A 26,688-nucleotide genomic window follows, 5' to 3' on the forward strand; every position below is an offset into this window, starting at 1 on the left:
CCCCCCTATTCTGCTAATATTGTATAGAATATGGCAATTTATGATATTCATTAATTAAACACATAAACACCCTGACACTTTAATTATAAAATATTCATGCTCCACCTCAGGAACCGTTACACAATTATTTCATGTTTTTTTAGCAAAAAAAAAAGTCAAAAAATTGTTCGCCTCGCTCCGCTCGCCAAAAGATTTGATTCTACGCCCTCTCTTTCAAATATCCTAGAAACGCCCCTGTAACATTATTCTGTTTACAAATGCAGTCTCTTGTTTTAAGACATGTGCCATAACTATTCTTATAGGATAGTTTAAACGTTAAACAACAAAGGCTGATGCACTGCGTATCATTTAAACAAGTTACATGTATAAGACATTCTTTCCTAATTGCTCTGCTAAACATACAACATAATTTTGGTTCTCGGTGTATTTTCAAAGGAATATATATTATAATTTACTCTTTTATATGAAGATAACTATCTACATAAGGTATACATTTTCCTCGGATGTTTACGACTCTTTTGATATAACGTAACACAGTTGAACTACAATAGGTTGCTCACTCGGTTAGAGTTATGGTATATCATCATAAAGGTCAGGGGTTCGAATCTCGGTCTTGTCCTGCTGGTTATTTTTAGACTCGGTACACTGTTTTTAATTATATTGTGCTTATTTCATCTGTATTTTTTTTTCATAAAGTCCGGCAAGGTTTGGGTGTTTTTATGAATAATTTCTAAAAACTCTAGTCATGCCTGAAACATATTCCAATACTAAGTAACAGTGTTTGGCAGTGGTACAGGGATCCTTAATGCAGTTGGTTGGTGAAACGTCCTCTGCATCTTCTGGAGATATTATTGTGTTACAATAAATCTATCTGACCCTCTTTCCGACGACGGTATCTGTACAACTACCAGTATATCTTTGCATGACCTATTCAATAAGTCTGAGTATATCAAATGTATGGCCCTTTTTAGCAAGACAATATTGACCAGACAACGAAATAGTGGCCATAATTCAATAGAGTATATCTGGAAAGCATACATTTATGTTGATGACGAGATACTGAGAAATGTCGGTCGATTCCTCTTCATAACGTTTCTTTTTCTGTAGTTTCTCCTTCATGAATTCATTACACGTTTGTCATTCTCAGCTTTATCACTTTCGAGGCCAAACTACTCTTTGAGCATGTCGGGAGCGCCAGACGGGCATATTCCAAGGTGATGCCTGAATACTTTGAGTGGAATTCTGTCTGTGGTTTATGACTAGTTTTAAGTTTCGTAAATATCTCAAATATGTCATAAATTTCCGATTATGCTCCCGCATATGGCATCTGTTTGTATTAAAATTGTGTAATGTTTTAAACGAGTTCCAGTGTCTGACTTTGTGTTGATCTTATGGCTGGTTTATTTTTGTTTCTTTCTCAAGTATTATTAAAATTATTAAAAACACTAATTTGTTGCTACATTTAAAAACTAACATAGGAGTCATCTTTTCTTTATTTCAAATACTTTTTCACATATATTTTGATATATTCTTATATCCCCGTGTGTTTCGTTGTGACTAATGTCGATACCTGTGTGTTGTGTTGTGTTGTGTTGTGGCCAGGGTCGAACCTTGTTTTGTTTTGACAAGGTCGATACCTGTGTGTTTTGTTGTGACCAAGAAAATACATGTGTGTTCTGTTATAACCAAGGTCAATACCTGTGTGTTTTGTTGTGACCAAGGTCGATACCTGTGTGTTTTGTTGTGACCAAGGTGCATACCTGTGTGATTATTTGTGACCAAAGTCAATACCTGTGTGTTCTGTTGTTACAGAATCTGTACCTGTGTGTTGTGTTCTGATCAAGGTCAATACCTGTGTGTTCTGTTGTGACCAATAGCTGTACCTGTGTGTTGTGTTGTTACAACGGTCTATACCTGTGTGTTGTGTTCTGATCAAGGTCAATACCGGTGTGTTCTGTTGTGACCAAGGTATATACCAGTTTGCTGTGTTGTGAAGTTTATTCCCAGTATGTGTGCAGGGGTCAGGGGTGTTGAAGGAAAGCACGAACCTGTCGTGACGTCATAGTGATCTAGCTATTGGCTTTTTTAGCAATTAAGTTTCATTATCAGCAGTGAAAGATGCTGTAAGACCATTTGATATGTAAAGCACGGTCATATATCCTTGTTGTCAAGTCGTACCGGTTACTTCTTGTTACATAGAATCAGTGTTGGCACGGGAATAATTAGCGCTAAACCAGCAGGATAACAGCATTCCTATACATGTGCGTGCTGTTAGTACCAACATGTCCATATCAACAAATTTTCGTAGAGTTTGGACGCCGGTCTACAACAACAAGACGTATTAACAGTTATCCATACTCATTTGTGCAGCTGGTCGGGGTTAATTACTTTTGTTATTGTCTGCAATGGCGTCAGAACTCTTAACTAACATTTTTCTGAAGCAACTCTTAGATTTCTGAACAGCGAGATCTAGTCAGTAACACCACAGTTCTGGTTGCCTAATTATTCACGCCAATGATACGAGTCTATTTAACAAGTGACAGTCTAGACATTCAAATAGGAGCTTTGTTTCATGTACTACATCGGTCAGACAAACATAACATAGAAGGCTGGGAACAAGAAAACACTCTTTTTGCTTATACTGACCAAAATATTTTTGTATCTGATCAAAAACTGCCAAACAATGCGAATTTCTTCTTTGTAGAAGGTTTGATTCTAATACGTGTTTTCAAGGCAACAATTAATATTCTCGATCAAACGGCACGCTCCTTATATAACGACTTTAACGAAATCAAAAAGGCAGAAGACTAGCATATTGCAGAGCAACAGAGAATTGTACCTCATATGATATAAACGTTAAGTTGTCTTCAGTAAAAGCAATGACACCGGTATCACACTTGATGTAAGCATCGTAGTTTACTAAAGAAATCTACTCCTGGCGCAAACACGTTGGTCCTCAATGCAATTAACCAATGCGTTAAGGACCCTCGTCCCACTGCCAGATATTGTAGCTAAGTACTGGGTTTTTTCCCGCATGAATATGGCTTTAAAAAATCATTTCTTAAAAGAGAAAAACAGACCTTTCGGTTTGATGTTTTGTTATCTAATCCTTAAGGATCCCTGTTCCTTGTGTGTTTTTTCCTAAAGTAACCTCCCCTTAACTTCCGTTTGGTATAACAGTAGAACAGTTGAGGTGGTGCACTTCCGTCGCCCAGTTAGCTCAATCAGTTAGAGAGATAGTTTAGCACTCTGATGCACAGGGTTCGAATCCAAATGTAGCCCCGTAGTGTGTGGTTTTTTTTTAACTGAGAACACTTTTGTTGATTATGTTTCATTTATTCTATCGTTATCATTTCTCATAAAAGTCTGGCAAGGTTTGTTTCTCGTTTCAGCAATCCCCGGAAAACAGTTATCAATACCTTTTTTTACAGTTTTTGGCAGTGAGACAGGGATCTATCAGGCTTGGGTTTCCTTAGTTTACAATATCGCTGATGCCGAGGTCATTGTATATAAACCTAGCGAATTTTGGTCACTAAATCTAAATTATCCAGAAATAAATTGAATTTGTTTCTGCTTAAAATCAAATTTTTAATTCCAATTCTTATTACGATATCTAGAAAAATAATCCGTACTTCTTAGAAACCACATCCAAGTATTAAGAAATGTGTTTTTGTTTCGGTAATTGATGTTTTCATTGGTTATCGGCCTGTTCTAATGGTTTTGAAATGATTGATGGTTTTGGGTACAGAATTCTTCACGTTCCTCTTTCCCTCTACAAGTTTTATTATTCTAACAGTAAGATAAATTTAGGACAATTTCGCATCTTTTTTTAAAAACACTGCAAGAAAAAATCATATTTAATGTATCAACTTATATTTATTTATTTGCACTGTGTGTTACACTGTTATCTATATTCTATCTCACATGTATATGATTATATGAGGTATTTTAGCATACATTATTGTAATTATCATTCTTTTAATTCGACCCCCGGGTCTGTTGAAATGAAAAGTAAGTAAAGAGATAATAAAACAAAGATACGCCGGTCAATTAGCCAGACTTATCTTCTCTTCCGCGTGGTCTTCTGCTTTCGTTCCCTTGCTTGTAATTGCCGTCGCGTTCCTGTGTGCTTCTTCCCTCACTTTCGCGACATCGCGTGTTTTGGTATTCTCAATCCTTTTTTGAACTTACGTGCTTGCTCTCTCGCTCCTTCAAAGTGGCTTGTTCTCGCATTCTCACTCCTGTGTAGTCGTAATCTCACGTGCTTGCTCTCTCGCTTCCTCGCTATAGCACGTTCTCGTATATCACATGCTTGCTCTCTTGTTATTCTGATATTTACTTAGTCGACATGTTCTCATTTTCTGTATCTTTTGCTATTTTAATCCTCATAAATTTACTCTAATAGTCGCTGTTACTTAGATATATTGCTACCACTAGCCCTCCGCCACTAGGTCGGGGGTGCGAGGCTAAGTAAGCAGTCGCCGGGTACTGGACGCAGGTCGGCGGTTTTTCTCCGGGTAACCCGACTTTCCTCCACCACTAAAACAAGCACGTCCTTAAATGACCATAGCTGCTATTAGGACGTAAAACACAAACAAACCAAACCAGTGTTTAGAGATAACCGAACACCAGTTAGATCACATCAACACAGAACATTGAATTATATCTACATGGTGTGCAGAGAAGTCCGCCCTACTACCGCAGTCCTCTGCTGTTTTTGTATTTAATCAACCCGACAAATACCAGTGATGGCAATATTGTCTCTTACATCATATGTACAGTAGAGATTATTCTATAATAAGAAATCACGCTTTACAATCTCGCTGCTGTCAACTAAGATTCAACCTTGGGCTTTAAATCGCGTTTATATTTAAGACAATAATCCATTTTAATGCATTGGACCTTTTCGTATTTGATAATCGCCTTTCAACTTAACTTGATATTTTGGAAAATAATATTCCAAAATGTGATGGAATTATCTATAGTATTTAGAAACCCTTTAAAAAATAAGTTTTCTATTTGATTCCTGTAATACCTAGGAATTGGTGAATTTGCGAATGATTGAAAGATTCCGATGAAAACAGAAGATGGAGTGATCAAAGCATTCCAAATCAGCTATAGCGATCTAGTGGGTGGGGAAATGTGAGTGTTTTTCGGTCATCTCTAGGAAATATGTACATTTCTGCATACACTATGCATGCAAAATGTTTATGCAGCCATTTTCTCTGCTGCATATTGCCTTGATGCAATCACAGTAAGCATTTCCACGCTAATGATGTGTAGAATTTCTGTGGCTTAAACATCAAAATGTGTTGAGGCACTTCTTGTGATTAACTTCGCTGTCTACAACTACTAAGTGTTCTCCCTATCTCCATCCAAGTTTGTCGAACGCTTCTCAAAGATAAGGACCGTAACACTAACCCAGGCACATTATCACGAAGACTGCGCGTGCTCATTTGAAATGCTTCTTTAATTCTTTCGTTGGGTATTACGTTACTCCTATATTTATTTTCAAACGAATTCGAACTTTAAGTTTTTAAACATTATAGCAAAGAAACTATCAACGTCTTAAAACTATTTCCAAATGAGGTTTTCCTGCAGACATTGTCCCTTCTCTTCTAAATATGTTCTACTGTCGCCAAATCTACCATAAACATCTTCATAACAGTATATATGGATGTTAAGTACGTCATACAATTTTACTGGATAATATAATTATGATCCCGAGGTCATGTTTAAAATATCATAGGTTTGGTTTGGTTTATTTTGTTTAACGTCCGATTAACAGCTAAAGTAATTTGAGGACGTGCCACCACGTGTGCTGTGTAAGCGTGCATGTGTATATGTATGCCGGAAGCAGGGTATGTTAGTGTATTTGCCTCCTTGTGATAGCGCGGATCTGATGCCGCTTTATAGTAATATCTCACTGAAATGCAATACCGAAGGCACCAATCACAGCATTCCGCCAGGTCACATTACACTGACAACGGGTGAACCAGTTGTTGCCATTACCCTTAATGCCGAACGTTTAGCAGGGAATAACAACTACCATTTTAAGGACTGCGGTATGTCCCGGCCTGGGAACAGAACCCATGGCCTTCCTCACTCGGGCGAACGTTTATTACTTAAGCCAAAAATGAGGTGTTGCCGGGTAAGGCACTAGGAAATAAACAGGTAGTTACATGAAGAGAGGAGAAAAATAGAGATCCCAAATATTGCAATGGGTGCAGCAGATTTATTCTGGTTGCTTCCGTGTCCCCAAATAGAGGGCACCAAATCAAACCTCCAATTCTGCAGGGGATTCCCCCATGAGTCGCCTCTTACGATACATGCATTGGGAAACCGCAGGTGTATTATTTCTCAAACCTCGACCTGCAGGGGTGAAAATTATCATAGGGTTTATTATTTGTTATTGTGATTGATGGTTTTTTTTATATCTTAGACTTTTAACGATTTATTTAGCTATTGAAGCCTTTTTCCCAGCTTGTTAAATGAACTTGTTTTTTATGTTGTCTTTCCTTTTGTTTTGATATCCCAACAGTGCCTGCTGTTGTCTTTCAGCATTGGCGTAGTGTTAGAATTTCGCCTTTGTGTGTTGACGATGTTATGATTCCTTTCTTGCATTACTTCAAGCGAACTATAATGTAACCCGAGGCTACCAGATTAAAAGGAGTAATTTATTTTGCCGCTAAAAACGGTAAAATTTATCCGAGCATCCAGGTTTTCCTGGGGTATTTTCGTTACAAGATAGCTACTGATAGGGAGCGTAATCAGAGAAAAGCGCTTGATATTGTCTTTGAAAACGTTAAAGCATTAATCAATTTTAACAATCACTCACCTGTAGGCTTTCAAGATTCCAAACACACGATAACGACTGATCGAAAATGAACCTGATGAAAATTAAAGCAGGATATTATCTTCGGAACTGCGGTTGGATGAGTGATGATGTCATTGATTTAGTATTAACAGATCTTCGAAGTGTAGCGACATATCTTCCCACACCCGTAGCTCTCCTGCCACACATTTTCGATCTGTTCACTCGCCGAAGATATTCCTAAAAGATAGGACCTCCGAAGTTATGTATCTGTTCGACCCTTTTTTTTCGAAGTTAATGGTGTATAACTGAGGAAAATCAGTTTCCATCGGAAATCTTGCTTGTTTGTCAGGGAATTATTATTGACTATCTCAAACATCTTTTTTATATTACACAATCTATATGTTGATCAATTTGGACCAGGGAAAGAAGGGAACATTTCAAATTATCAATAAATGAAAATAATGAAATATGTAAAGATCTTTGCTTGCTTTACACACGCCTACGCCCATAGGGACCTGACAATTTGTTACAGATATACAGCTATAGGACCTAAGCAAAGGTGTTCAGAGTTATTTTACACGTTTAAGGGGGTTCGAGATCAACATTCGGTAATGTGCCACTCCAATGACCGAAAATGTATGTAAACCTCTTAACAGTTTAAACTATGCTGAACACCTTATTTTGCCAGTTTTAGGGGTCTTAATACAGCCGTAAAAAATTCCTAGTTCCCTGTACCCGAAACAACCTTACAAACAAGTGCATTTATTATTTCGATAAATAGGATTGATAACTATAAAGGATGTTTTGAAAATCTCCGCCATAAAAAAGTAAATGGAGCGTCCCGCCTATTCCGGACATAAGTAATCATGGAAATTTTCATATATATTTTTTAGGTGTATATTTACGCGTAAATTCAAATATTTAAATAATACTTTTATAAATACTACTTAAACAGCTTACCTAAGTCATTACATTTTAGCAGCTTTTTATACATATTAGCTTTACCCCAACAAGGATTTCGTATAACAAGACACCCTTATACTGTAGAAAAAAGATTTCCGCTTTCTAACACGTGGACAATGTAACGATACTTTCTATTGGACTAAAAATCGCGCATCCGCCTACTCCATGACAGCGCTACGCCTTCGCAAATTCTAACCCCCGCCCAATTTCTAGGTCACATTTTAAATATGATTCTTTGTATTTGATGTGGTAGATGCGTATAATCAAATTTAAAAATCGACTTTGTTAAACACCTTTATGCGTACATATAGTTAACCAAACACCAGCCTTCGTTATTTTTTCTCTCCATAATTTGCTCGCCTTACTTACAGTACATATTCCAACAGAATATACATGTACACAAACCTGTTACTTATTATTAGCAAGTTGTCTTAACAAGCAATTAAGCCGTAGTCCTCCTCAATACCCAGAAGTCACGTTCACTTACGCTCTCTTCACCCCTGGACTAGCATAACTCCTGGAGTATCGAGGATGTCAAAAAGCTAACAAAGTGCCTTCAATTTTGTCATGACATATTCCAGGACTGCAGATAGCGTAAATGAGCGTAAACCCTAGAGTATCGAGGATGGCTTTTGTCAGCGGGATGGTTTCTTTCTTGACGACAGAGATATTCGTTTCATGTTTTACTTATCGAATACAGAACAATCCTTGTCCACTTAACAAGGAAATGCTGCGAAAGCTAGTGATATATTATTCTGTTTTTGTTTACGTCCTTTATCTTATCAGTCTGTGTGCGTTTGTGTTGGAATTGATAAACAACAGATGGTAATACTGCATATTGACCTAGTAAAGAATGTACTTATATACATTTCCGACATCGCATAGAAAATCTATGTCAGCCCGTTCTGGCGCTGTGTGTTTACAACCAGTCCCGACATTTGTGATTAAAGGCTGCTTGAGATGAGTTAAAGACCTGTGAAGACACACTAGCTACAGTTGTTAAATTTGAATTCGTCGCGGAGTCAGACTCGTAAAATACGATATTTGGGTTAGACAAGTACAATTTAATGCTATGATGTTTGTAAGATTTATAGCGAGTTGGGCCACCTTTCCGTCACTGATTTATGCGCAAGAATAATTTTGAGTCACAGAAATCGGAAAAGATTTGACGCCCTTTAACAAACGGGTTTAACTGAAAAAAAAATACAGAATTTCACAGTTATTAGATCTCCAGATGATTATTTCACTTTTCCAATAAACATCGCCTATCTCCGTTTTGATCGGGCAGAAAGCCAAAACATCACACACATCGAGAGAGATGGAACCGCTAACATTTAACAAGCTAGGTGTCGTGAACTTTACAGATACAAGGTCGTAAATAAATAGAGTTATCAGGAAATTAGATTTTCTTCTGTACTAGTAATGTAATATACGGTCAAAGATTTCTTCGGTAGAATTTTTTGTACCGATTGAAAGTTTTATCATTTGAATCAACGCAGTTCTTTTTTGAAATACGATGCAACCGGATATGAACCTCCCAGTTTATTTGATTATAAAGTTTTTAGTACGCACACTGTTATTACAATAGTTCCTGTTATAATACTACAGTATGGTGTACTAAATTTTGATATATGGGTTGTATCACTACCACTAGGTTGGTGGCGCCGCTGCTGGACCCTAACACTACAAATATTGTAAGTCCCTCTGAACATCAACGACCTTGAAGAGTCCACTAATTTTTCTATAGACATCACGTAGAAATATCAGTTTACTCCTCGTTCAGTTCCTTGATGTCTTATTCATATTATTTAAGGTTTAGCTTTGTATTTTGGTAGAGTTTTGAGGTGATATCTCCACTTGTGTAAGAGTAATTTTATCATAGATGGCTAGTTGAACAATTTACACGTGTTCAACTGGAGTTATATGTACCAACTCATAACCTGACCAAAATAGACAACCCTGTGTATTTACAGGATTGTTTTTCTTTGAAGAGTTCGGAACTACTTAATATATTAGTCATATCAGCGAACACAAATTTCATTTTTAAAACATATAACGTTTGCTCGGTTCAATTAAAGTAACAGCCTGAAACTCGCATCAGCTGCTGTTAATGGCGTCACACGGGTTTTGTTTCGTTCGCGGAGTATTTGCATAACCCATCACAACTCCTATTATTTACCAATCTATACTTGTAACATTAGCGTTGGTGTTACATAATCGGTGATATTCCGCAAATGCCATAACCCGGCCTTCTGGGTACTATATATATACCAGGTAGATAGAGGATATGCCCATACCATCATTTTTATCCATATTGAATCACAGAAGCAATTGTTTTTCTCGCCCCGCTCGTTGATTCCACGTGAGGCTTATGATAGTCCTTTTGATCACAAAGTGTTACGTCTTATCTTGTCAGATATTGACATCCTTCACCAGCTGTAGGAAACAATATCCCAGGCTTTTTTCTGTCTCGGGGCACAATCAAGGTAGTGTCTTAACATTAATGTCGTTAATTGAAACTGTTTATCTCGCCAGAGGCTCAATAGATGTTATATGTAAAGAAAAAAGAAGTAATGCAGCATTTTACATCGATATCAAACCCAAGGTCATAATCATACAAAGTACCGAACTAACGGTATGCACACAGACGAAAGATCACAGATATGTAATTTACACGGTGATGAATATTATTTGAAAAGAAAAAAAAACATCTTCTTATATTCCAATTCCGGACATCAAAGGATTTCATTACAGGGGTTATGTCTGGAACCATTTTTAATTTCCTATTTTCGCAAAAGATAAAACTGAGAGCGTAATTTAATTAAGAGGGTTAAAAGTCTTATCTTAAAAAACAGCAACAGCGCTAATACTATGATTGACATCTGCAATAAAGCTAATAGAATGATTAACTGGGTCATACACTTTATCAAAGAAACCTTCTTAAAATTTTAAACTAAATACTTAGTTAAATATACCCATTACAGCACGGGATGGGACTTAGCAGGACGTGTCTAATTTTATTAGGATTGATCAGGCCAAATACAAACGTGTTGTGTTTCCGCTAGCCCTATTTATCCATGATTGCTGTGCCTACGCCCTTATACTGTAGAAAAAATATTTCCGCTTTCTAACACGTGGACAGAAATACTTTCTATTGGACTAAAAATCGCGCATCCGCCTACTACATGACAGCCCTACGCCTTCGCAAATTCTAACCCACGCCCCATTTCTAGGTCACATTTTAAATATGATTCTTTGAATATAATCAAATTTGAAATTCGACTTTGTTAAAAACCTTTATGCGTACATATAGTTAACCAAACAACACCAGCCTTCGTTATTATTTCTCTCCATAATTTGCTCGCCTTACTTACAGTACATATTCCAACAGAATAAACATGTACACAAACCTGTTACTTATTATCAGAAAGTTGTCTTAACAAGCAATTAAGCCGTAGTCCTCCTCAATACCCAGAAGGTACGTTCACTTCCGCTCTCTTCACCCCTGGACTAGCGTAACTCCTGGAGTATCGAGGATGTCAAAAAGCTAATAAAGTGCCTTCAATTTTGTCATGACATATTCCAGGACTGCAGATAGCGTAAATGAGCGTAAACCCTAGAGTATCGAGGATGGCTTTTGTCAGCGGGATGGTTTCTTTCTTGACGACAGAGACATTCGTTTCATGCTTTACTTATCGAATACAGAACAACCCTTGTCCACTTAACAAGGAAATGCTGCGAAAGCTAGTGATATATTATTCTGTTTTTGTTTACGTCCTTTATCTTATCAGTCTGTGTGCGTTTGTGTTGGAATTGATAAACAACAGATGGTAATACTGCATATTGACCTAGTAAAGAATGTACTTATATACATTTCCGACATCGCATAGAAAATCTATGTCAGTCGGTTCTGGCGCCGTGTGTTTACAACCAATCCCGACATTTGTGATTAAAGGCTGCTTGAGATGAGTTAAAGACCTGTGCTGACACACTAGCTACAGTTGTTAAATTTGAAATCGTCGCGGAGTCAGACTCGTAAAATACGATATTTGGGTTAGACAAGTACAATTTAATGCTATGATGTTTGTAAGATTTATAGCGAGTTGGGCCACCTTTCCGTCACTGATTTATGCGCAAGAATAATTTTGAGTCACAGAAATCGGAAAAGATTTGACGCCCTTTAACAAACAGGTTTAACTGAAAAGAAATTACAGAATTTCACAGTTATTAGATCTCCAGATGATTATTTCACTTTTCCAATAAACATCGCCTATCTCCGTTTTGATCGGGCAGAAAACCAAAACATCACACACATCGAGAGAGATGGAACCGCTAACATTTAACAAGCTAGGTGTCGTGAACTTTACAGATACAAGGTCGTAAATAAATAGAGTTATCAGGAATTTGGTTATCTTCTGTACTAGTAATGTAATATACGGTCAAAGTTTTCTTCGGTAGAATTTTTTGTACCGATTGAAAGTTTTATCATTTGAATCAACGCAGTTCTTTTTTGAAATACGATGCAACCAGATCTGAACCTCCCAGTTTATTTGATTATAAAGTTTTTAGTACGCACACTGTTATTACAATAGTTCTTGTTATAATACTACAGTATGGTGTACTAAATTTTGATATATGGGTTGTATCACTACCACTAGGTTGGTGGCGCCGCTGCTGGACCCTAACACTACAAATATTGTAAGTCCCTCTGAACATCAACGACCTTGAAGAGTCCACTAATTTTTCTATAGACATCACGTAGAAATATCAGTTTACTCCTCGTTCAGTTCCTTGATGTCTTATTCATATTATTTAAGGTTTAGCTTTGTATTTTGGTAGAGTTTTGAGGTGATATCTCCACTTGTGTACGAGTAATTTTATCATAGATGGCTAGTTGAACAATTTACACGTGTTCAACTGGAGCTATATGTACCAACTCATAACCTGACCAAAATAGACAACCCTGTGTATTTACAGGATTGATTTTCTTTGAAGAGTTCGGAACTACTTAATATATTAGTCATATCAGCGAACACAAATTTCATTTTTAAAACATATTAACGTTTGCTCGGTTCAGTTAAAGTAACAGCCTGAAACTCGCATCAGCTGCTGTTAATGGCGTCACACGGGTTTTGTTTCGTTCGCGGAATATTTGCATAACCCATCACAACTCCTATTATTTACCAATCTATACTTGTAACATTAGCGTTGGTGTTACATAATCGGTGATATTCCGCAAATGCCATGACCCGGCCTTCTGGGTACTATATATATACCAGGTAGATAGAGGATATGCCCATACCATTATTGTTATCCATATTGAATCACAGAAGCAATTGTTTTTCTCGCCCCGCTCGTTGATTCAACGTGAGGCTTATGATAGTCCTTTTGATCACAAAGTGTTACGTCTTATCTTGTCAGATATTGACATCCTACACCAGCTGTAGGAAACAATATCCCAGGCTTTTTTCTGTCTCGGGGCACAATCAACGTAGTGTATTAAAATTAATGTCGTTAATTGAAACTGTTTATCTCGTCAGAGGCTCAATAGATGTTATATGTAAAAAAAAAAAAAAAAAAGTAATGCAGCAATTTACATCGATATCAAACCCAAGGTCATCATCATACAAAGTACCGAACTAACGGTATACACACAGACGAAAGATCACAGATATGTAATTTACACGGTGATGAATAGTATATGAAAAGAAAAAAAAACATCTGCTTATATTCCAATTCCGGACATCAAAGGATTTCATTACAGGGGTTATGTCTGGAACCATTTTTAATTTCCTATTTTCGCAAAAGATAAAACTTTGAGCGTAATTTAATTAAGAGGGTTAAAAGTGTTATCTTAAAAAACAGCAACAGCGCTAATGCTATGATTGACATCTGCAATAAAGCTAATAGAATGATTAACTTGGTCATACACTTTATCAAAGAAACCTTCTTAAAACTTTAAACTAAATACTTGGTTAAATATACCCGTTACAGCACGGGATGGGACTTAGCAGGACGTGTCTAATTTTATTAGGATTGATCAGGCCAAATACAAACGTGTTTGGTTTCCGCTAGCCCTATTTATCCATGATTGCTGTGCCTACCCTAACACAATTTTGGCATTTAGCGATATGCACTGTTAAACTCCTGCTCTATATAAGCATAATTAAATATTTTCCATAAAATAAAGGCCTACCTTCTGGACTTACCCTATTTTTTTCTTAGAATGATAGCGGAAACACTAGTTACGCTTTTTGGTCTTATACATGTAAGAACATGTTTTGTATGGTAATCACAAGGTGATACATGTATCTCTCACGGTACTCTCTATGATGTGTCTCGTAATATAGATTTATTCTGAAGAAATGAGGTACAACGGAATGATATTACCAGCCTGTATCAGTCATCGGGCATCAAGTCCCTCGGGCTGATATGGAGGGCCTCCGGGAAAGATATGTAAATAACCATATGCTGATAGGATTTAGGATGTATTGACCTCGGTTGTTTACGTATTGCCAGGAAACGGCGAAAAGATCATGTATCAGTTGCACATACTGTAAAATAACTAAATTCCGTGGGTTTTAGAATTCTTTGAATTCGTTTTGAATCTTCATCGGCGAATTCATAGGCCCTCGACGCAATTATATGTTTGACACAAAGCAATTCTCAGTTTTATTAGGTACTCGTTATCCACAAATTCTTTTACCCACGAAATGGTGTTTTTCGGGAAACCACGAAATTTGGGCTCTACAAAACCATCTGATTTCACAGTTTTTAGTGGTGTTTTTAAAATAATGCACTTAACACATTTTGCTGATGCATCTTGATGCACGTGCAACAGCTCGTCAATTACAATCGTAATGGGCTCCACCAACACGTGCAAATGGGATCCACGTATGTAATTGAGGACACGTTTGTTGATTTGTTCTAAGGTAACAACGTGTTTTTAATTGGATTTCCGAACAGTACTCTGATCCGTATTTACAGCTCCCTGGACAGGTTACCAGCTCCGGAGGGAAATCAATCCCAATTATTCCCACGGCGTCTTCCCACAATGTTTTTGGAAATGAACTACAACCGATAAGAAGGTCGTATGTATGCTAACTTACTGTATAATGTTATCTACATCTAGCGAACTTGTGCGCTTAAATCTAATAAATTTTGAAATAACGAGTCCCAGCTTTTACTCTTAAATTATTACTGCATCGTTGTAAAAGATAAAACAACAGCGTTTCAAGTTCATTTCATATAAAGTTCATAAAATGTCCACTGAAAACGAAGCCATGTACCGAGATTGTGGAAAAGTAATTGACCTTAATCCAAATTCCAAAGTGTCTCAAAGTGTCTCATGTTTATTTAACTAACATATTACATTTGATATTCCTCACGTTTCAAAGTAAATTTGACAAGTTCACCAAATTTAGGCAAATTTCTATGAGTAGGCGTTACAATATCGACATTTGTATGGACTGAAGTCTTAAAATATGTTCGATGTCTTGTGGCCTTGGGGATTTAATCACCAATATAATCAGTGTTATAGCCATAAATATGGAAAAACAGATTCCTACGTCGTACTGGTTGTTTACGTGGCAGATAACAACTAATCGATTACCTTCGAAGGAGGTACCTCAATCACCATGCGGGCACGTGCACTGTGCTTGAGACTACATATGCAAATATGTGAAACATGTGCGAAATTTAAACATTTATACACCAATTTTGCTTCATTATTGGCATATACTTACAGGCGTGTATTCCATTTTAACTCACCGGAACTAGTTTGTAAGATGTCAATAACAGTAACTATCTTTAACTTGTGCCAGTTCAGATAAGTTTCCATTGTGAAGCTTTTACTTCTGAAAATGTCATGCATGATTAATTTGAATCAAATGTCAACAAAATCATAATTCCAACTCAAAGTCGATAAAACTGGGGCAAGATATGATAAAACTGGGGCAAAACATGATAAAACTGGGGTAAAACATGATAAAACTTGAGTAAAACATGATAAAACTGGGGTAAAACATAATAAAACTGGGGTAAAACATGATAAAACTGGGGCAAAACATGATAAAACTGGGGTAAAACATGATAAAACTGGGGTAAAACATGATAAAACTGGAGTAAAACATGATAAAACTGGGGTAAAACATAATAAAACTGGGGCAAGATATGATAAAACTGAGGGAAAACATGATAAAACTGGGGCAAGATATGATAAAACTGGGGTAAAACATGATAAAACTGGGGTAAAACATAATAAAACTGGGGCAAGATATGATAAAACTGGGGTAAAACATGATAAAACTGGGGTAAAACATAATTAAACTGGGGCAAGATATTATAAAACTGGGGTAAAACATGATAAAACTGGGGTAAAACATAATAAAACTGGGGTAAACCATGATAAAACTGAGGTAAAACATGATAAAACTGGGGTAAAACATGATAAAACTGGGGGTAAAACATGATAAAACTGGGGTAAAACATGATAAAACTTGAGTAAAACATGTTAAACTGGGGCAAGATATGATAAAACTGGGGGAAAACATGATAAAACTGGGGTAAAACATGATAAAACTGGGGTAAAACATGATAAAACTGGGGCAAGATATGATAAAACTGGGGCAAGATATGATAAAACTGGGGTAAAACATGATAAAACTGGGGCAAGATATTATAAAAGAAACTAGAAAATGTCTGTAAGACATAAATGCCCCCGCTACCATGTGAAATTAGTTTCAGTGTTCTATAAAAAGTTATAACCACTTTGATCTTGATACCCTGAAACATGCACACACACAAGGTACTACAATCAAAGTTGATAAGTTGATTTTAACATTCGTATTTTTTTTCTGTATGTTATTACCATCTCCATAACATATTGAATGAAGTTGCTAAGTGTTTAAATTGAATCAGTTGATGATTTTCTATATATAGCAACAGTGACCTTGGCCTAGACCTTGGAACCCTGAAACACAACACTGTCCGAAGTATACTCATACTTGACCTTTGCATAAAGTTTGACCAAAATCCATCATCATTTTGAAAATACATTTATCGCCATATCCATATAGATATATAGGATTGTGTGTACAAGACGCTTTTTCAAAAGAGTCTTAAATGCAGGCGTAAAAGGGTGATATTCATATCTACTTTATTGAACGTTAACAGCTGTTGTCCTGGAGAAATAAAAACAAAATGGACTTAAAGGAATTGCTATGTACACGGCATCAAAAGCTAATAGCCACGGAAAATAGGAATTAGCGAAAAATAAATCTTATAACAGTCATGGATTAATTATCTGCATAAAATAAATATGAATCGGGAGCCTTTACACTCATCCAAACAGTGTAGGAAAAACGTGTAGTAGTGTACTTGTGTAACAAAGATATGGGGAACAAACATCGAACTTTTAAATAATAGGAATCTTAAACAAATAGATTGGAGTCAATGAATATACTCTAGTAAAGCAATGAAAAAACATAAATTTGTCGAGTCGAACAAAGATGCATTTCTACTTCAACACATCAAGAATCTAATAAGAACAAGAGCAGCATACAACGAACTCGATGGTATGTATCTGATATGTACAAACGAACAGACTATGATAAGTGATCGTGCAGTATCAACCGGGATGGGAGAGAGCGATCACGGAACTCATTACGTTGTACAGAAACACATAGATTTTACAAAACAATCAAGTAAAACTACAAACGGAGCTTACGAACAAGTAAGAAGACGGCCGTCGATCGATTTGGAGGAAGCATTAAGCCACGCATCAGACTCAAAATCAAATTGAAATATTTCATAGGATGATTAAATCCGCCATTGATCGACTTGTATCCAAAAAGCATTCAAACAACGAAGAGGATACAGAACCTTCTAGGGAACCGGATAGTAGTGGCGACAGTACGGAAGCAAGGATTGTACAAGGAGAAGGCAACAGAGGCACGGGAAGTGATAAACATTAGAAAAGCAATTAATTAATGAAAATATTAACTCATTTAAAAATTGCCATCTTGTATATATATATATATTTCATTATGTTATTGGGAAAGGGGCTTGGCCCTTTTGTATATAAGATGCAAATACAAATATGTTTAAATCAAACGGAATCAAGGAGGTGGCAGCTTTTTGAACTAGAGAAAGATTGAGAACAGAGGAATGTATTGAGTATATCAGAGATATATACAAAGTGTATACTTTAGTAATACAATGCGTAAAAAAATGAAAAATTAGACCAAAAAGTTGTAACACAAACCCCAAAAAGTTTTGGTGTTTTGCAAGAGAAAAAAGGAAATCGAAATCAGGAATCTCGGTTCTCAGTTTGCAAAAAAAGAACCAAGAGAAACAGTTATCGTTTAAAAGGATCAAGATAAGACTAACGCATAATCAATTGTTCTGTCTTCTAGACTATATTCACGATCGAACCACATGTTTGTGTTCCATTTCTGAAAGATCTTAGACGAAAGAGTCTAAATATAATATTCAAATATCAGAGATAGTAATACTGAATACTTCAAAGGCTTGAAAGTCCACAGTATCACCAAGAACAGATAACATTCTGAAAAAAACCGTGGATATCTTCAACTGTTCAATGGAAAGAGGAGAATTTTCTGTCAGCTGGAGGGTGGGACAGTAAACAGCAATATATAAAGAAATTGACAAAACAGCAAAAGGAAATCAAAGGCCAGCAAATTTTACTACCGAACTTTGTTAATTTATAGAAACTGTTTGAAGGACAAGTACATTGTATAATGGACCATCGGGAAAATCTGTTAAGTAAACATCAAATGGATTTGTTAAAGGATGGTCAACAACTACTTAACAATTGTTGAGAGTCATTGATAATATTACAGAGTTTATCGATCAGAGAGGACCAAACCAAACAGCTTACTTAGACTTAACGAAAGCATTTGACATCGTCCCACATCTACGACTCGAACGCAAGTAAAGTCATAAGGATTATTAGCTGAACTACTAATGTCAGTTCAAAGTTTCAATACAGCGCGTATGAGTAAATGGATAGATATCAAAATGGATGAAGGTCACATGTGTAACACTTCCGGTAACTTGCGTTTTATAACCGTGAGATTGACTGTAACAAGGTTTATTTGCATAAAAAAAACTTTGTCCGACATTGCTATTTATTTCTTACTATCCTTGTTAAATTGCAATTATCAACTGTTCGAGGTATAAACAAAATACTGTACAGTCGTCTGCATAAGCGTTCAACTTATGTAATGCATTTTATTTGTTTTATATATCAAAGATCAAAGTAATGATCAGAAGATTATTATAAGCTAATTGGAATATCCAGAAATGCAAGCAATTGAATTGTCACTTTAAGTAACATCCGCTCCGTTTCTTTCAGATTTTGTAATCGAACTTTTCGACCATAGTTGTTGGCAATCCTTTTCGTATACCTCAGTCAGTAACATTATCCTTATACCATCTGACGCCGAGTGATAAGGAGGGGATGTAATCGATGAAGCATTAAAGGAGAAATAAATAAACCGTTCTTTGTAAGAAAAAGAATTGTTGATTTCTGCTATCGCTATATATTTTAGTGTAGGAGGATGTTTACGTCAACGAGATTGGAACTCTCCAGTTTCGAAGGGAGTTAATTTGTGCCAACCTGGAGTACTCTTCTGCGTTTGAGATCGTATTGACAGAAACTGACCTAGTTTATACAAGAGACCATATGGTTCACAACATTCAAGCTTTGCCTGATTAAACGACAGGTGATATAATCGATGTCTGACATGTTATTCCGTTCGAACGATACCTTCAGGCTCGACAGATGACTAAAGGCTGTTGATCAACATAAGGACTCGAACAACATCATAACCAACTTCTCATTTGATCGCCCTGGTTACAGACCCTCCAGGGATGCTAAGCACTTTCCGCGCTCCTTATTGAAAAAGTGATAGATTTGGAAAATTGTAATTAACAATCTAGTACATTACATACTTAATGTTTTCAAAACGAAGCAGTTAGTTATGAAAAACATGTAACATTGTGACGCCATAGTGTTAAATACTTAACGGAGTAAGGAGCTGTTTGACATTAGCTCAAAAAATACTGGGACTGATGTACGAGGACCAGTAGAGCTCTTGTCAAGTAAAGCGACAACTGTTGACTCTAAAAGGACAGATTCTGGAAAAAAGAAATGTTACATAACTACTTACAGGATAAGTCAATAAGGACTGCGGTACGGTAGCTTCTGAACAACAATACGCTCCTATTTGTGTGGACTCTTATAAATGTTATGTTTCCCTTTTGGGACGGGGCTTGGATAAATGTTTTGCATAATGTTGAACCTTCCAGTCTCTTGTTAATGAAAAAATGAGGGAATTTAACTAATTAAGGGACCGGGAGCAATTTTTACCCACTGAAATATGTAAATTTCTAGAGAAGGTACTGAACCATTTTAATGTAATAGAGGACATTATTTGTTCGATGCCTCCGTTAAGAGTCGAACCTGGAACCTCTGGCTTACTAGTCCTATGCTCTACCGAATGAGCTAAAGAGAAATCCTCCCTAGCGGAGACAGTAGGAAGCGGCTGGTATTTTACCAGGGTGACATTAATTTCAGTGAAGGCACTGGATTATGTTGATTTCAATGGGGCACTGAAGCATAACCCCATTGAAACCTGTGACTTCTAGTGAAAATACTAAAATATTAAATTTTATTTTTAACCTTTTACTTGTGCTCAATTTTAATCGAATTATTTCAACATAATATAGGTCAAACATTGTATATAAGAATCTGCTGTTCCTCGTGAGATCATATAACAACTCTCCAACAACAATTTGGACGTGTTATACATGTAAGTTAATCAAATATCCGTAGATCTATGTCGAGAGACAAATAGTTTACTGAACACCGCCGGCAAACCGCACAACGTCGTAGCGCGTGAACAGTAATAAACGGACATGCATCCGCGGTGTGACGTCCTCAACAAGCGGAGGCAATAACTGTAATGATAAATAATCTTGTTATGATTAAAATATTATTTTTTTCTGAATATTATAATACATAATATGACATAAAGCTTGTACAAACTGATAAAAACGTTGCAGGGTTGTTGTGTCCAAGGACTATATTTGAATATTTCAGTCACAGGAAAATTCACATGCTTTGAGCTGTTCCAGTAGTCGAACATTTTAATGATTTTTTGTTGGGTTTTTTTCTTCATGTCATTGTTATTTTGTTATAATACAGAAAGACGTAAAATTGCAAATACAAATTGGAATCAAAAGAAAATGAACCACGTTAACAATTCCTGTTTTATTTTCCCGTAATGCAGTGGGCATTCATAATGCCTATGATTGGTTTGATTTTGTTTAACGTTCATTTAACAGCTAAGGACGTTGAGGGACGTTAAAGCGCATTTGAATCTGTTTTTAAATGCTTAACTATAAGGCAGTACACTGTCAAACATGTGTAGGATAACACACGAACGCACAGTTGTTGTCAGCCAACGATTAAATCATTTTTCTTGACTTAACGAGTGAGACATCTAGAAAGATGTTAGCTAAAGACAGTGTGTTCAGGATTAAGACCTGGCATAATTTACGCCACGTTGGACTAATATAATCTGTTCCTGAAGTGGGGTATCAGTAAGGTCATTTAAGCACAAGAGATGAAATATCCTCGACAAGCCTCCGGTCCCTTCTCAATATATATCCCGGGGGTTTGAATGACTTGTCTATACCCACATCAGGGATTGATTCTGTTTCTTAAATACAACCTAAAACATTTGAAATAGACTGTGCTTCTGTATTTGAGTATAAATTTGTGTAAAAGGGTACAGTACGAGGCTAACAAAATACAAAGTTGTCTCTGAGCAGGAGTAACATTTAGCGTCATCAATCCCTCCTTTATCTCCAATAACAACATTTCCTATTTTTTATGAGTGTTTAGTGGAAACAGAATCGTTGATAGAAAAACACAAACTACTCCCCCGCCGAAAACACAAAAACGATATTAGGAATCTAGGCCCGTGGTTTGGATAACATTTTCTCGCATACTTGCCCAGGAAAGACAGGAATTGACCAGAGAAAAGATAAGACAGCGTACACGCGCTATGACGTCACGACGTAACTTTTCATACTTGACCTCTGACCTTTGATGACATCGCCACTGTTTTGATTGCATTATCACTACACATGTACTCGTATGCTTCTGTGTCTTGGCGTACATAAATGTAGAAATATTGTTTAAGCTGTGATTTTAATGGATTTTTGATTATATGTTAGGATTCATCATCCCTATAGAATTAATATGATTGTATACCTGCGCGTCATTTAATACAAGTAAATTGAGGTCACGGATAAATGACACTGTCGGGTTTTTTTCGAGGATGGGAGAATAAGAATAAAACATGGGTATGGGCCGTGGACAGGGAAATCTAAATCCCCAGCGGGTTGAAATTCCCTGTCCACAGACCACACTCTTGCAAGATACAGTACTATCAGTCCAAAGCCTCAGAAAATGTGGATATCCTGTAAAAGAGGATCCTATTATAATGGTTCTTCTATATATTCAATCATTTGCATCTGTCTCCACAGTTCTCTGCAAATTGATTCCTTGCTGATTCGGGGAAAAGAATAGGCCCTCATTTTCCAACTTCATGTCGTAAAAGGCGACTAATGTGGCCCCTCTTCGAAATCGGGGTCTTTCCTTTACGTCTTCTGCTAAAGAGAAAGAAGAAGCCTTAATTGGTCTGCTTTTCCTTTATTGTTGAGCGTTTGTCCGAGTGGAGTAGCCAATGGCTTCAGTACCCGGCCGGGACATACCAAAGACCTTTGAAAAGGTTGATGTTATTCCTTGCTTAACGCTCAGCATTTAGGGTTATCGCAAGAACATGTTAATCCGTTGTCAGTATAATGTGACCGGGTGGAATATTGTGCTGGATGCCTATAGAATTGTATTTTAGTATGGTCGAACTCTAAAGTCGGCACCAGATCCTCGCTATCGCAAGGCGGTAAAAACATCATCATATCCTTTCTCGCGCACACATACTCAGCATACATGGAGGCACGTCCTTAATTGACTTTAGCTGTTAATAAAACGTTTAAAAAAACTAAACTAAACTTATACATGCAACAATCATGCAAATTAATCGTATGTTTATAATGGATTATGTGAGATATTTGTGGGTATATTGGCTCTGTAAGGCGGGCTAAGAACAGCCGACCATTTCCGTTTGATTTTAATATTCTCTTTTTTGAGGTAAAGAAGATCAGTAATAAAAGTGACATGTTTTGATGTCTGGTATTAAAAATAAAAACGACCCATTGGGATCAACGTCCGGTTTCATTCAAATTTCCCGATGGCAGAAAAAATCTTCTGGATGGAGTGACAGAATGCTGATGGAAATATTAAGCTACCTAAACTAAGATTTCGTTTGAGAAGTAGGTACTGTATATGACACGAACTCTTGGTCTGCCACTAACAGCTAACCTCACGAAATCCTGTATCTACGCCTTCAGAAAGTGGCTTGAAAATACAACAGCTTACTTGCACTTCTCTAGTTCGAAATCCTGTACACGCTAATTTCAACAGAACATTTGTGCTCTGACGCCGAGGAAGCATCATCACTAACTGTTTGTATTCTTTAACAGTTATGTACCGTGATTACCTCATAACGTCTCAAACCGTCGACTATGTAAAAACATTTACTTTTAGCATTTCTGATTGATGGAATTTTGAGAACATAGGTGAGCGTTACCGCTGGAGTATTGAGGATGAAGTTCATAAATATTGGGAAATTCCATCTTCATTCCTAACCCTTTTACAACAATTTAAAATGAGCAGGCCATGTGGATACATGTAGTTTCATTTCTGACATGTGTTTATTATTTTTATATATAAAATAAATCCTGACTTTAAACGAGATATAATCACCAGCGATGCATAATGATAAACCTCCATGCACCAATTGCACAGAACTTAGTTCGTTAGAACCACAAGAAAAAAGTTGTCAAGACAAAAAGATAGTGACACATTGAAATTAGCAATGAGCATACATGATGTATGACGTAATTTTTCCGATCATGCTTAATTTCAGAACATGAGATTATCGTTCTTGCTGGTACCGTTAAAGATATAACATCTAACTTAACACTTCGTTTACTGTACAAACCCTTAATTTACCGTTGACGATCTACCAAAGATTAAAACTTGAATGAGGTATAGACCTGATGAAGCGATAAATATTTCGTTTCAAACATTCATTAGTATTCCGTCATTGCTATAAAATATATAAAGGTAAATATGGCGTCGACAATTTCCGGTCACTAACCTTGAATATCTGCAAACTAATTCCGATTTCTGGGATATTAAGTCCGTGAAAGCGTGACATTATCGATATTAGAATATACAAATCCGTGATGTTCATGTTATATATGGACATCACGTTGTATTAAGGTTTCAATGATTAAACTTTAAAATAAATTTAGCCATCAGAAATTTTCAATGATTAGCCCGTCTCTCGATACTATTTAAAGAATTTGATCTCCGGACTTTAATAGTCATGGAATGAATTCCTTTTTCAGAAAAATGTTTCACTGATTGATATTTTTCTCTCCTTTAAAAAGGAATCCTGGACTAATGAGTTTCCGATGAACAAAACAGAATTAATTAACCCAATTTATTAACAAAATGGTTGTCTGTAGTGTCAAGTTTGTTATGTCTTTTCTTGTGTTTTTTTTTTTATAGTTTTAGATATTGTTTTACGTTCCGACACAACGGTATTTGGTTCCTTCAGGACTTGAAATGATATGAACATCTCACAATGTAGCAAAGTTATAGTGATGAGATTATTCATATTGATTGATTATTGATAGTTATTAGATTCACAGTGGTTAAAATATACTGACAGGAGATAATCATAGTGATTAGATTATAGTAATAAAATTAATTATAGTGATTCAATTATTTTTAGTGATTAGATTATTTATAATAATTAGATTACAGTTATAAAATTATTTATAATTATTAGATTATTTATAGTGATTAGATTATTTATAGTATTTATATTATTTGTAATGCTAGGATTATTTATAGGGGTTAGATTGTATATATTTTTAAGATTATAGATAATAAGATAACATTATTTATATTGGTTGGATTATTAATAGTGATTAGATCATTTATAATGGTTACATTTACTGCCACCATTTGCCCACAGAAACCTTGGTTTCAAAGTTTAAAATGGGAGTTGGCAACAATGAAACAATAAAACAAAGGGCATTATATTGCAGTTCATTGATCAGTGTGCCGTAACAGCCAGTGCAAGCGATATCCATAGAACAGATAACGCCAGCTAAATTACATGTACAAATCACATATTAATTATATATTATTTTTTTTTATATTTTTCAGATTTGCGTGACTTCGATGTACGGCTGTCATGATGGTGGACACAGAACATTGCATCATTATGGTGATTCTAGGGGTGTTCAGTATTGTCGGCACCATCGGAAACTTTCTGGTACTATACATTTACACAAGGAAGCGTGACCGGACTACATCAAACATATTCATCCTGACGCTTGCAGGGACAGATTTTCTCACGTGCCTCGTTTTGGTACCGTACAATATCGTGGCAATTGGATTAGACCATCGACTTGAGATTGACTTCTTCTGTAAGATCTACATGTTCCTTCTGACGTGTAATGTGCCGTTTTCTGCCTTTATAATGGTCGCTATAGCCTTTGACAGATATTTCTGTATCTGTCATCCATTCCTGCACGCCATCAACATTCCTCGTGCCAAAGCTATTGTGTTTCTAATGGCGGCACTGGCGTGTGTTTTCGGCATTCTGACGTCCTTGATGTATTCTATTTTTCGCTCTCCACTGTCAGATGCTACAAAAGGATCGAACACTACGTGTTTACATACAGCGCCATCTAATGACCAGTCTTACAACACATCTTTTACATCTGCTGACCTCTGTGGCGAGGCCAGCATCACGCCCAATGATACAGACGTGGACGGAGAAGATTTAGAGGGTGTGTGTGGTCCGTTCAACGACATATTTGGGACATACTTCATATGGGTGTATCAGAAAATATACGCTGGTTTTTACTTGTTATCATTTCTGATTGTGTTTGTGCTATATGGACTCATATACCGAGCGATACACCTTCGGCGAGCTCTAAAGGCGAAACGGAAACGGTCAAGTCTGTTTCCGGCGGCAGCTGAAATTTCCATGGCAGAAACACAAATGACGGCGTTAAATGGAAATAATATCGACAACTCCGAATCTTCAGACAAATGTTTGAAGAAAAAACACACTGGACAGATGAAAGATAAAAACTTCTATGCAAATATTCGAACGGCGGCTATGCTGTTCATCGTTACTGTTGTGTTTCTGCTGGCGTTCCTTCCGGCATGGCTTATGGCTTATGGCTGGATACCATACAGTCCAATAGTTTTCTACATGTACTTCCTGTATAATGTAGCTAATCCAGTTATTTATGCCTTTATGAACATGTCATTTCGGGCTGATCTTCGATCGCTTTTGTGTTCTAGCAGATAGAACGTGGGACTTCTCTTGAACATGGCAGTAATGTATCGAGAACCTATTTTTTAAATAATAGAAATTGATTTGTAAATAAATTACTGATACGTAATTATAACCTTGTTATATTTCATTTTTTTAGATATTTTTTATAGAGATTGTTTGGACCCTGATTCTCCTCATTCCTGTTATTTCTCTATATTCCGCAACTTTTATTCATATCCGTCTTTGTCATTTATCCGGATAATTCATTACTCACGACTTTTTTATCCGGATTATCGAGACACGTTTTTAAACTTCTATAGCCTTATTAATGGGTATTCATACGTAAATACAGTTTTCCAAATTTGCATTTTATGTACTGTCAAA

The 26,688-nt window shown here is 36.4% G+C and overlaps 1 protein-coding gene across 5 annotated transcripts in view; it reads left to right on the forward strand.

The window, feature by feature from the left end:
• The window catches only part of LOC110467108 (cholecystokinin receptor type A-like), a 56,022-nt gene extending 29,597 nt beyond the window's left edge, over positions 1-26,425 (forward strand). For all 5 annotated transcript variants that reach the window (XM_021524026.1, XM_021524027.1, XM_021524030.1 and 2 more), the window contains one exon: positions 25,179-26,425. In XM_021524026.1, the coding sequence (XP_021379701.1) occupies positions 25,207-26,337 (1,131 nt within the window). In that variant the 5' untranslated portion in view covers positions 25,179-25,206 and the 3' untranslated portion in view covers positions 26,338-26,425. The remainder of the gene's footprint in view (positions 1-25,178) is intronic.
• Positions 26,426-26,688: the final 263 nt, after the last annotated feature.

The sequence above is a fragment of the Mizuhopecten yessoensis genome, unplaced genomic scaffold (assembly GCF_002113885.1).
Source record: "Mizuhopecten yessoensis strain PY_sf001 unplaced genomic scaffold, ASM211388v2 scaffold11161, whole genome shotgun sequence".
In the NCBI taxonomy this organism is placed as follows: domain Eukaryota; kingdom Metazoa; phylum Mollusca; class Bivalvia; order Pectinida; family Pectinidae; genus Mizuhopecten; species Mizuhopecten yessoensis.